We start from the raw sequence: 13,885 nt of genomic DNA on the forward strand, positions 1-13,885 counted from the left end.
AAAAGGCGAGAGTCTCTTCCACATAAATAAACTAACATGTAAGCTGTTCCTAACCCCCACTGTCTCGCAGATAAAAATAGGATGACCAGCTGTTCTCCTGTACATCTCCTTTTTACCTTGTTTTACCCTTGAAAGTTAGGGTAGAAGTAAGACATTCTGATTGGCTGAGGGTGAGCTCTGTCAGCTGAATTTCTTCGACACCTTTGGAAATAGTCTGAGGACTGCAATCATATGAAACAAGTAGTGCCCTGAGATGGTTAAAGATAAGATGGAAAGAAGTATTAGGGAAGGTAATGGTAGGCAGGCAAGCCAGGACTTCTTTCTAGGGGCATTTGGTGACACCCACAGGACCCAGTGAACTCATAAACAATAGCAAAATGAACTCATAAACAATAGCAAAAACCACCTCCCTCATCAATATTAAAGAAATGAATTAGTGTTATTCTTGCATTCACCAGATTCCTTGGATTTTAATGTTTTGACATGGATTTTATCACCTTTTGAAAATGGTTATTAAGTCTAGCTTTCCATGAAGCATTTGAAGACAATGTACAAATGAGTAAAGTGTGAGAAAAATTGAATAAGGGAGCTAAAAATGTTTAACACGTTAAACTTCTTAAACCCAAATATCCACACCAGGATCTAGTTGAGCAGCCACATGGATTAGTTTTATTAATTTAGCACTTTTCTTTCTCAACTTTGAAGTGAGAAACAAGCTTTTTTAACGTTTAGTTTTGAGCCCTCTCAAGCTAAGGCAGCTTATCATTGAGGTTCCTCCCATAACCCGTAACGTTGTTTGGAATCTCAAGTAGAGAGGAAAGCAGTTATCTCAGATTTCCAAAAACGTTCATCATTCCTAATTTGAGAAAGTTCCTTTATCTAAGAAGAATATGGATGATTAATTATTGATGATAAAAATGAGCTATTCCTGTCATTGTTTTTTCTTGGAATAGAGACAGGCACTTGTTTTACTCTTGCATTTATCTCTAGTACATAGAAGGAAACAGTTCCTGGGAACAAGGAAAGATAAAGGTAAAGGATAAAGTCAAGCCTTTCTTCTGCTGGGCTGAAAACAGCTAGAGAAGGATGCTCACAAGATGGTTGTAACCCTCAGATGCCTAGCACGTGATACCTATAATTACTACAAGAAGCCTGGAACCATTTATATCCCACATGCAAGGCATCATACTTTGCAAATGACTATCCAAGTTCAGATACATGATTGCAATTTTTTTAAACAGAACATTTTTTCAAACCCTATTTTTAAACAAACAATTTTCTCTTAAAATTTGTTATATTGGCTTTATCTTTTCAAACTAATGTGTAATGATAAAAATTGATTTTTAGTTATTTTAATAAAGAGGTCACAAAATCTTAACTGATGTTTGCCTATTCATGGCAAAAATACATTTTTCAGGCCAGTAGTTATGTCCAAGTACCACTACCAACAGAAGTGCCTGCATTGTACAAAAACAAATTTGTCTGTCTGTGCTTCCCTTAACAAAGCTCATGTCCATGAAAAACATGAATCTGGTAATCCTTTTTTCCTTGACAGACATGCTTTTCTATCTTTTCCTGATTCTACATCTGGTAAGCATAAATCCTTAAAACTTGTCTTGAAACTATCAGGCACTAAAAATTTCTTAATAGGTAAAGCTAATTTAAGAATGGAAATAGACAACTACAGTTTATGAAAGGTACCTAGGATATGAATGAACCAAGTAAGAAAATCTTCAAAAGTCAAGAATTTCCTAGAAGTTTCTTACTAAGAATATTTACCTGTCTAAAGACATAACTTTAAAAGCACCAGGAAAATGGAAAAGGGGCTCTGATTCAGAAATAATTTGGTTATTCAATAAGAAGCCTGTTGGACTGTGTTTGATTATTTTTAGTCTAGATAGCTTCATTTGAGTCTCCTTCAAACTTTTGCCACTCTGCCCTGCAGCCGGTGCATTATGAAGAGAAGAACTGGTGTGAGGAGCAGTACTCAGGAGGCTGCTACACGACCTACTTTCCCCCTGGGATCATGACTCAATACGGAAGGTAGAGTATAAGTGTGCTAAGCTGTAACAGGAATGCCCTGAACTTGATTTTAAACTCTGAATAGGTTCACGTAACTCTTCTCCACTGTTTATTGTAAATACAAACAAAATAAAATGACACAATTTCCTTTGAATGCCATGATTCTTGTGAATTAAGTAATTATAATTCTGCTTCATGGTGGTGCCTTTTATTCTTAATTCCTCTGAAGGAACAATCCCAATCAATATAACCAATATAACCAAAGAAGGATGTGAATGTAGATAGTCAGAGGGTTCACTTTTATTGTCAGAAAAAGTGTCATCATACTGAGTTTAGAATGCAGTAAAATTTTCTCAACTAGTACTCTAAAAGTGCCAGTTGGGTATGGCATTATAGAAACCAAATGTGTTCTAAAAGAAAAGTAAAGAGACTGGGGTTCCAATTCTGACCCTACCAATAATGAACTTTGTCATCCTGGATGGGTCACTTCTCCCCTCTGAACCTTGATTTCCTTAGCAAGTGTATGAGAAAGTACAAGATGGTATACAACAGACAATAATCAGAATGTTAATGAGATGATTGTCTTTTAACATTCTTATTGAGATATAATTCACATTACTAATATTACCTTTCACCCATTTAGTAAGAAAGCATTTACTTACTAAGCAGTTTAGTAAGCAGTAACTGCTTTACTTTAGTACGCAGTTCAGTGGCCCTTCATATTCATAGTCTTGTGCTATGAGTTGAGTTACTGATGTTTAGTGAATTGTGTTTGAAGATAATACATAATGAATTAATGACAGAGCAGTGATTATGACCATTAAGGAATTACTAAACCAAACAATAATTTAATGCCAAGCATAGTTCAGTGGTAGAATGCTCACTGCCATGTGGGAGACCTGGGTTCAATTCCTGGCCCACACAACCCAAAATAATAATAATAATAATAATAATAATAATAATAATAATAATAATAATAATAATAATAATTAGTTCTAGGGTTTGGCCAAACCTCCCAGAGGTTTCCAATTTTGAGTTAATTCCTTTGGTTTGAAAAAAAAAAACTAACGTGCCGTGAAAAGCAGCATTTCAGCTGGAAGGGCACATGGCAAAAATGGCGGCATCAGCTTGCTTTCTCTCCTGGCTTCCTGCTTCATGAAACTCCCACGGGGGTGTTCTCCTTTTTCATCTCCAAAAGTCGCTGGCTGGTGGACTCTGTGGTTCTCTCAGCCTTGTGGCTCTAAGAAGGGACTCTCTCCAAAATGTTTCCTCTTTTAAAGGACTAATGGGTGGAGTCATAACTCCATGGAAGCTATCTGATTAAAAGTTACCACCCACAATTTGGTGGGTCACATCTCCATGGGAACAATCAAAATGCTCCCAGCCAACAATATTGAATGAGGACTAAAGGATATGGCTTTTCTGGGGTCCACCACAGATTCAAACCAGCACAGGCTTTTCCGGGGTCCACCGCAGATTCAAACCAGCACAAATGTGAAGCAAATATATATTTTAGTCTCATCAGTGTCAATCCCTTTTACTGTAAACTCTTAGTGCAGGAATGGGCTTTCTATTTTTGTCCATGGCAAGGTCTGTGCAAAAGCTGGAAGAGCTTTGTGAATATTATTCCAAAATTCCCACCATGTTCCTTGATGTTTAGAATCTGAGGAAACCAACCAGCCTTGTTATTTGTGGGAAAGGTTTTTCTCTGGCTTTCTGAGACTGACCACTTATATTTCTTTGCTTTTGTTTCAAGGGTCCTGCGCCAACCAGTGGGCAGGATTTACTTTGCAGGCACTGAGACTGCCACACACTGGAGTGGCTACATGGAGGGTGCTGTAGAAGCTGGGGAGAGAGCAGCTCGAGAGGTAAGGCCAGAGGTCACAGACTGTGGGGAAAGGGACAGTTCATGGGCCTGATGAGCAGGTTCAAGATGTCTGAGATCCTGGGGGTCAACTCCCCAGTAACCGCCATGTAAACTATGACCACCATTTTAACAGTAGACCCAGCTAAAGTGAATAGTTTAACTCAAAAGTAATAATGAAATATCTAACTTGTCACTCAAGGTAAAAAGAGCCCCTTGGCCAAAAGGTGCACATGACTCTACTTGAGAAATAGCCTAGTTTTCATATTATAAAGTCAAACATGTATCTATTAGGATTCAAGATTCATGTATAAACTTCCTGATAATTCCACTGATCTCATCCCTAATAAGGCATGTTGGAAACTGTCTTAATTTACAGTGAGCCTAATAAGAGGTTGAAACCTCTTATACCATAATGAAGACCTTTTGGAGCCCTGTAATGGTTGAATGAACTGCTCCAGTTTTTACCCTGATGTTTTTGATGTTTATCCCCAGAGACATTCAGTTAGTCCTTTATTTAAAGAGCAGATTAGGAAAAAGATAATGCCATTTTTGCTATATGCCAAGATACTCTTTCATTTCAGATCCTGCATGCCATGGGGAAGATTCCAGAGGATGAAATTTGGCAGTCAGAACCAGAATCTGTGGTATGTTACATTTTATTTAATTAATGTAAGTCTATTTCATCTAAAAAAATTTGGAAAAATAACATTTGCATACATTCACATACCTTTCCCTAAGTGATTTAACCCATGAATGCTGAAAGAGGTACCAGGGGTTAGTGAAGAAGTGGAGGTTTTGAAGACTTTTGATACATTCAGTGCTAAAGTATCCATTGTAGATTATTAAGAACAATTATTTTATTTTATTTTTTTTGGTGGGAGGAGACATCTCTCAGAGAGCTCTACACATATTAAGAACTGAATAAATGCCTGTTGAATAGCTCTCTGACCTGATGACTCTCAACAGAGGATAAGAAATGAAAGGAGCATGTGTCAACATTATTTGTCTCAAGAGGGTAGAGGGATGGAGTTAAGTGGAGTATATTTAGATTAAAAATGATTTTCAGTATACCTATCGTTTTTGTAATAAAACTCCTGGAAGTTTTCCTTGTAGAGTATAAGGGTCAGAAATTTCAAAATTAGCTCTTTATCGTATTAAGTGTGAAGTCGAAGAGAGTAGCCCACCCCTCCAAAGTAATTTTCTTAGTGCTTCTGTCAGATATGGGATTGTGGGTTGTGTGGACCATAGATTCATTCACACAACAAATATTTATTGAGGATCTACTAAGTACTAGCTATTGTGGCAAGGGTAGAGCAGAGTTTTCACAGAGCTTAGCATGTGATGGCAAATTCAGGTGATATCCCAAAAGTGCAAATACAATGAAGAAGGCACGCAGTGAGAGAATGGGAAAAAAGGGAGCTATCCCGGTCTGGGGTCTTAGGAAAGGCTCCCTGAGGAAGCAAGGTTTAAACTTAGATTTGAAAGATGAGTCCAGTCAAGTAAAGATACCAGTGAGAAATAGGAAGTGAGTGTTACAAGCAGAGGGAAAGTTATGTTGGATGGCCTAAAGGGTGTCAAGATGGGACATGTTTGGAGAACTACAGGAAATACAGACTTTCTGGAGCAAAATTGGATTTAAGCTTTGTAATAACACCGAATGTTTTCTGAACCCAGGATGTTCCTGCACGGCCCATTACCATGACCTTCCTGGAGAGACATTTACCCTCTGTTCCTGGCCTGCTGAGACTGATTGGAATGACCACTATCTTTTCAGCAACTGCTCTTGGCTTCTTGGCCCACAAAAGAGGTCTACTTGTGCGCTTCTGAAGAGAGGGTGTCTGTAACCATACACTCTTCGTATACCCTTTGGTTTGTGAGTTTGGGGACGGGATTGTAATAAAGTTCTATAGAAACATAAAGAATGGAAATGATGTGGGGAGCATGAAGATAAGTCAGACTCTTCACCACAGGAAACACATGATCACTTTCTCCATTTTGGACCCTGGTTATTATTCTTTAGCTTATTTAGCACCAACTATGTCTCACCTGTTTCTAAGGTTACTGCCCTGGAATCTTTGCAGTATTTAAACAGGCTTGCCTAAGGTCCTTATTGTCCCACAACAAATCTTGCCCTTCACAAATGACTAGTGTGGCTTTTTGCTGCTTCTTCTTGCCTGTAATAAGCATCCTCATTGTCCCAAGTTCTTTGCATTTATCCTTAGAATCCTGAATTATTATAGCTGGAAGAACATACAGACAATCTAATCCATGCCTTCCATTTTAGATTTGAGCATGCTGAAGTTGAGAGAGGTGGGACTTAATTTCCCAAGTTCCATAATAAGCCACTGGTACTTTGGGGATTATAACATGAGTTCACCATTTTTCCCACCTCCCAGGATGCGTATCCCAACCACTCAACTCCACTCTGCCCTAGTCACTGACGGTGTGCTCCTCTGTGGGTCTACTCTGTACTAAATTGTTTTGTACTACTCATGTTACTCAGTATATTTCCTTAAGTCTCACTCTCTTGTACGGTGTGTCTCCAGCTGATTTTTTTTTTTTTTTTTGAGGGTAGAAATCTTGTCTTTCTTGCTTTTGTATTCTCTATTATGTCTAGATACAAAGGTCAGTACACATTGGCTGATTAAAAATAAAGTTGATTGACCAGATGCTTACTGTCTTTTTTGGGGGGTAGGGGGTAATGACTTTCTAGGTTGTGACAGATCAAATCAAGATTCAGAATTAGGCACATAAATGTGGCATGAACGCATTTAGTCAAAACTTCGTTGAAGCCCAAATGATATATGCATTGTGATTATGTAATTCATCGTGGAACACTTGTGTGTGAGCCTTTGGTGAATGATTTCTAATGATATGGTAAGGATGCTAAAAGACACAGTTCCTTGCCTTTATCACCTGAAAGCTATAAAAATAATTGACGTAAGCAAGATGCTTAAACTATTACAATAATTATATCAGTTGACCTTTCATATTTCTTATCAATGCAAAGCTTTTAACTAGGTACACTCATTAATCTAAAATTATACTTTCACAGTTCATTAAATCCTATTTGAACTACTTTTTAAATGAGATTCTCATTTCAAAGTCCTCATACCTCTTGACTACAAAGATCAGTTTTTATTCAACAAGTATTTTAAATCCATAAATGATAATTCTCACACTCTCCTTCAGAAAATGAAGCTTAATATTCTTAGTGTAAGTAAAAGTTTTAAAACCCCCCAGGATTAATAAAAATAGAGTTTTATTTTACAATGATGTTTTATGGATATGAATTTACAAGAATTTTAGAGACTGAATGAAAAGATAAAAGAATCCACTAAGACCTTGTAAACCATTTTGATTTTTTAATCTCTCTACAAATGCAATGCTGCTTGGACTAAGAGTATTTTCTTTAGCATGCTGTCTTCTAAAAATGGTCCCCCCAACAGTTGTCATACACTAAGTCTAAAGCAGCCATTAAGAGTCAATTAAGACATTACTTTCTTTAGGAATTTCCTGGACTACTCATCCTCCAACTGATTGAGTGCCCCTTTTCTGTGTTCTCCAAGTGTCACATGCATCTTCTTGTACTTACCACATGATATTGCAATTATGAAAGCATGTTAAATTGCCTTTTTTGACGGAAATGTCAAGATAAAATACATATCAGTTACCAAAGCAAGTCCTGAGATAAGCAAAAAATAGAAAACATCAAAAAAAAGACCTGAAAGCTAGTTTCTTCTCTGTTGAAATCCCGCACCAGTTTTGAGTATTATAAAAAAAAAATGAGTAGAAGTTTTTGAAGGGGTAAATTTGTGAAGACATCTCTTTAGGGAGAGCTGCCTTGTTGTGTGTCCAACCCACTTAAAAGGGGAAGGATGGAAGTTCTACTTTATCACCCTAAATCTAGTGAGAGGGGCTTCAAAGAGACCCCTTCAAAAGCTTGACACACTCCTGAGAAATCTAAAGTACTGGATCCTGCTTAAGATGGCTTTGAGCAAGAGTGAGGGATCCCACAAAGAACACCAGAAAACAAACTGAGTGGGCATCAGAATTGATCCAGCCAAAGGAGTGGGTAAAGAGAAGTCTGTGTTGGGTAATCAAAGTTAGAAGGACCAATATGAGAGTCTCTGAGAAAACCTACAAAAGTACCACACAAAAAGAGTCTGTTTTCATAAAATGCAGGCCCAGAGCACATAAAACTATCTTACAACAGGATCAGCCAAGTAGGAGTGTGTGGTAACCCCCTTTCCCTCTCCCTTTCCACACCTAACCCATGAATACTAGAATCCACAGTTGGCAGGCTAAGCAAGGAGGAGAAGGACAGGGAAAGTTAACCACGTGCTCCTAGAGGATGCCAAAACAGCTCCTGAAACTGACCTTAACTGGGGAAGGGGAAAAATTTAATTCTAAAATGAGTTCAAATATTTGATCATTCCACAGTATTTGGACCTCATATGACTGAATTGAGATGGTGGGTTGTGACTTAAACTGTACTCTGATTTATGAGTGTTCAGAAGAGTCACAGACTTGCCAGGATTTTCAAGCACAGGCAGGGGAAAATTCCTTCACTGAGCAGGTTTAAAGGACCAAGGGAATACAAAAAATAAAGCTGCAATTCCTTTTCATTTAATACACTGGTGTTAGTTTCATCCATTCCTAAAGGCAGAGATTGTTTTCTATTCATCTTTCTATCTTGGTACCTAAGCCGTCATAGGTTCCCAAAAGTAAACTAATGAATGCCTGTAGTTTTCATTATAAATCTGGATTGACAATTCCATTATTTACACTCTTTATAAACAGAATATTCCTGTGCTTTCTTTTGCAGAGAGCCAATTTCATTTTCCCTCATACTCATTTTGAAAGTATCATCGTAACTATATTTTAATAGAAGTAGCACTAATAACTAACTGGATCCAGTTTCCTCTTTAAGTAAATTAATTGGTCTGATTCTTTTTTAATGCAACTTTATTTAGATATATTCACATACCATATAATCATCCAAAGTGTACAATCAGTGGTTCACAGTATCATATAGTTGTCCTTTCATTACCACAATCTAACTTTGAACATTTTCAATACTCCAAAAAAGAATATATTTAAGAATAAAAATAAAAATAACAAGAAACACCCAAAGCAACCAATACCCCATATTCAGCCCAATTATTTGTTCATTTATTGTCCTTTCTTTCACTCATCTGTCCTTATACTGTGTAAAGGTAGTATCACCCACAAGGTTTTCATAATCATATGGTCACACTATAAAAGCTATATAGCTACACAATCATCTTCAAGAATCAAGGCTACTGGAATACAGTTCAACATCTTCAATATTTCCTTCTAGTTTTTCTAATACACTAAAAATTGAAAGGGGATATCTATATAATGCATAAGAATAACCTCCAGAATGACTTCTTGACTCTTTGAAATCTCTCAGCCACTGAAACTTTATTTTGTTTCATTCCTTTTCCACCTTTTGTCAAGAAGGCCTTCTCAATCCCATGATGCTAGGTGTAGGCTCATCCCCTGGAGTCATGTCCCATACTTCCAGGGAGATTTACACCCCTGGGAGTCATGTCCCATGTAGTGGGGAGAGCAGTGAGTTGCCAACCTGCCAACTTGGCTTAGAGAGAGAGGCCACATGTGAGCAACAAAAGAGATTCTCTGGGGGTGACTCTTTAGCATAATTATAAGTATGCTTAGCTTCTCCTTTGAAGAAATAAGTTTCATAAGGGCAAGTCCCAAGATTGAGGACTCGGCTATTAAATTGGTTGTCTCCAGTGCTTGCAAGAATATCAGGAATTCCCCAGGTGGGGAAGCTTAGTATTTCCACATTTCCCCCCAGTCCCTCAAGGGGGCTTTACAAATACTTTTTTTATTCTCTGCCCCAATTACTCTGGGATGTATTGGGGCATCTCACTGACTTGTACAAACCAAAAAGATCTCACTCCCTATTCAAAGTTCCGTGTAATTATGGCATTCAAACAAACTGACCATACAGGTAAATTAGATAGTGTGCTACAGAAAATACAAATTTTGCACCAAGTAAACATCTCTTCCTTTGGTCTAAGTTTTAAAATATAGTTAATATCATCCTTTACACTTTGGTCTGATTTACCTTTAGTCCTAACCAGATTTGCTTCATTCATATCTCCAATTGTAGTCTTACTACTGTTTCAGCTTTTTAAACAGTTGCTGTATGGAGTAATGAAGCAATGATTTTTAACTGAGAGTGCACACTAGAGTTACCAAGGGGCTTTGGAAAGACCCACATTCCTTAACTTTACCCAGAAAAGGTTTAATTTAGCAGGTTGGATAGGGACGTGTCATAACAGATCTTCTCTAGTGATTGTATTTGTGCAACCCTTCACTTAGAATTACAGATTCAAAGGAACAGCAGAGCTTCAAGACCTGAAGTTGTGCCTCACTCACAGGACTGCTCTTCTGCCTCCATTTTCTTTTAGATATATTGGCCTGGAAAGAAGTTGCTATAAAGTTACTGGGATAAAAGGAAACAGCATTTCTTTCTAAAAATTAAGCATTAATTCAACAAGTTAAAGAGTGAGACATGTTTCCTGTATCATAGGCACTACTCAACTAAAGAAAGAATGTCTTGATTGGATGGTGTCATTGTCTTAGCTTGAGTTCCTCCTAAAAAACAGAGCCTCAGACAAGGTCTTCTGTGCAGGTAGTTTATTTGGGGAAGTGATTGCAGAGATCAGAAATTGGGGACAGTGGGAAGAGTGAACTTGGAAGGAAGGGAAATCCTATCTAAGAGTGCATTTTCAAGCTGATCACTGCTGTGGGCTACTAGGGTTCAGGCCTGCTGGGGTCCTTTGAGGAGCCCTGCAGAATGCACCTCATAATAGATCAGCTGAGAGACCTAAGTGGGAAATATTTATCTACCTTTGACTGAATTTTGCCCTAGAATGTTAACTCCCTTGGCCTTCCAGCTTTACCTATGAATCAGAATGGCTGACTATGTTCTCAGTGCATTACACATGGAGGCAGCAGAAAACGCCGTAGGGTAGAGAATGAAAGACATGTAATGACACTGAGGAAGATGCTGTCAATGACTTCATATTTGGTTGTTGCAGGAAAATCTGGAGTAAAAAGATGGGCTGAAAGGTGTGGTGCTATCCAAAATATATGTCTTATATATAGGGGCCAATATACAACCCAGAAGAATTCTGTTGAAAGAAGCACAATACAGCACTTTTTTTGTTCAAAAAAGAAAGATTCTGAATCTTGGAGGAATATCTTTATGTGGCAATTTTATGGGTATTTTAGTTATAAACATACGTCTCATTTTGAAATCTTAAAGGCTGCACAGCTGGGGTCAATTCCAAATGGAACAGATCTCAGCTATCGGTAAGGTCTCATGCCAGAAAAGATGTTTACGAAACACAGTGTTTGCCACGCCTTGTGGTCTCTCTTTTTTAAAGTGGCCAGAAGCGTATTTGTGCATATAGATTATCTGGTTTAGTGATTTTTCCCTGGCCACAACCAATTGGACTAGGGATGATAGCTGAGTCAGAGACAACTGTCTATGGGTAGGCAGTCGTCTATGGGCCTGACACAAAGTCTTTCTTTGGCAGTGGTAGATGACAAAGTGGACACAGGGAGAGGTCATGCTATGGCACAAGAATGAGGATATGATGCCCAATTATGAGTGGATGGCCATATAGTAGCTGTGATGTCACTTGCTTTTGCAAGGCATCTCAACAGCAGTGACCAATGTTTTAGGATACTATGAAAGTCAAGTGAACCACATTGGGGCTGATTTCCCCAGCTTCCTCACTGCTCCTAGGTTTTCTATGGAAACTGAATGTGCCTAACTGAGACCTCTTTCCTTTGCCAACGTTACCCTATCCTCATATCTGCTTCCTTTCATCTATACTTGTCCCCATTTACCTAGTCTTCTGCTGTCACTCTCAGTTATTACCACACACCCATTAGGTTTGTGTCTTCTGGCTAATTGCTAGGATTTCTTTTTCTTCCTTCTTCGCCTTGGTACAAACTAAGAAAGACATTTCTTATAGGAATGCCTCAGCATTTTTCTTCCTTCCTATTAATTTCAACAATAGAATAAACTTTGTAACCAAATAGAATAATCTAGAATGTTTTGGATTCTAGGAGACTGTATAGACAACATGGCGTAATGTGGTGGTGGGTTTTTGTTGTTATTATTTTTGTATGCTTCTTTCCTGTTTGTTTTTAAAGTGCTGGGGAAGACTCATCTGATTTAGAAACTCTCCTGGAGAGTGATCTTAATGACTTTTCAGCCTGTGGACATTAGAAGCCAAGCTGCTGTTTTGGAAATAACTGATCTAATCAGACCCTGTATTTACCCTGGGTTGCTGCCTTCTGATGTGATTACTTCTACCATTTCTGCTAAGGCCATGTGATAAGTCACTGACAAGTCATTTACCATTCTTGCAGAATGACATTTCAGACTCTGCCTCCAGCTGTTATCACCTTGGCCTCCTCTTTCACCTTTCTTTGCATCTCTAATTCTCAACCATTTCTTCACTGAGCTCCCTGATTCAGTTTGTTCTTCTTGAAAATCCAATTCCCTGCAAGGCAAAATGCTGAGTGGCACTGAGCTTTTGCTCTTCAGTTTGTTCCATATAACTCTCTTACCCCAGGCCATTTCATTGCATTATATTTTCTTTCTCTTAACCTGCTGACAAAAGTTTTTCAATTTCAGAATCATGTCTGGGTTATAGAAAATCAGGAAGAAATCTCCGGACTTGTGTCAGGGCAATGGGAAGAAGACCACTAGGTATTTTAGAAGAGCATGAGGGATAGGTTGGGCCATAAGTACCTTATCCCCATGACACAAACCTCTTCTAAAATTTCATGTTGTCCTCTACTTGACCTTTTCCTTTTCTGCCACTCTGTCTCCAACGCTGTCAAGTGCTCAGGCCCTTAGTCCACCAGTTAAGAGAAATATAATTTCTCTTTAGAGAAATATAATTCTTTCTTAAGTCCAAGGCTCACTGGGAATGTTGACCTATTGGACTATGCATCTCTATATTTCAGAGGCACTCCAAAGGGACAGGATTTCTTCAAAATAGCTTTTTCGAAAAGCTGCTTGGAATGTTAAAATCAGGAAATAAATTATGTGCCCTTAAGCAATATTTTATAAGCGCCTCCCTATTGACTCTCTGAATGTCTTTTCCATGCATCCTGGAGCTCCTTTCCTTGAATGTGCCCAATGCCACAAGAACCGCCTAAGCAAAGGACAATGTAGGCAATGAAATCTACCATGGGAAGGAGCAACATAAGGACAGGGTTCATAGAAAAGACTCAAGGTATGACATCATTCCCATTAGCAATAGTCCTCTATTTTTGACACAAATTAGGACAGAATGTTGAGTATTAGACTTAACATCCATCCTTCTATCCCTTTTCTAATTTAATCTTGTTTGTGTTCAACTAGACATCTACAACTGTACTTCAGAAGAGATAGGCTGGCCACATTGTCAGTCCCAGAGGTAGGTGCTGATTAGTCTAAACCAAATATGAGGGCCCTTTCCCTTTTCCAGCAATTGACCTAAGCCTGGATGTGTCATGCAATTCTGGCCAATGATGCAAAAGAATGCTTGGCCTATGACACAAAATGTCTTCCAAGGGAAGAGCAGGAATCTTTGAGAATGGTTTTTCATTCTTAAAAGCAGCCACATGAAATAGAGTCTCATGCCATCCTTCCACTAGACACTCCAAGTATCTGTATTTGACACTTGTAACTGATACAGCCATCTAACTTTCAGGCCAAGGAGGAGGCCTATGCATAGAAAAGGTGAAGGCCAGAACTGCAACACTGATGCACCATGCTGTGGCATGCTCTATTTTGGGATGTCTGGTAATATGAGAAAATAAACAATTTTGAGTACAGGTTTTCTGTTACTGACAGGCCATAGCATCCCAAATTTCTTGTAGATGATAAAATGTTAAGACATTCTCATAAGACTAGTCTTTAGTTAGTAATCA

General features: G+C 38.3%; 1 protein-coding gene across 1 annotated transcript in view; it reads left to right on the top strand.

Moving 5' to 3' along the window:
- MAOB (monoamine oxidase B) overlaps positions 1 to 6,552 on the top strand; it is a 130,262-nt gene extending 123,710 nt beyond the window's left edge. The window contains exons 12-15 of the mRNA XM_077146643.1: positions 1,946 to 2,043; positions 3,779 to 3,890; positions 4,471 to 4,533; positions 5,564 to 6,552. Of these exons, the coding sequence (XP_077002758.1) occupies positions 1,946 to 2,043; positions 3,779 to 3,890; positions 4,471 to 4,533; positions 5,564 to 5,716 (426 nt within the window). The 3' untranslated portion in view covers positions 5,717 to 6,552. The remainder of the gene's footprint in view (positions 1 to 1,945; positions 2,044 to 3,778; positions 3,891 to 4,470; positions 4,534 to 5,563) is intronic.
- The last annotated feature ends 7,333 nt before the right edge of the window (positions 6,553 to 13,885 follow it).

The sequence above is a fragment of the Tamandua tetradactyla genome, chromosome X, assembly GCF_023851605.1.
Source record: "Tamandua tetradactyla isolate mTamTet1 chromosome X, mTamTet1.pri, whole genome shotgun sequence".
NCBI lineage: Eukaryota > Metazoa > Chordata > Mammalia > Pilosa > Myrmecophagidae > Tamandua > Tamandua tetradactyla.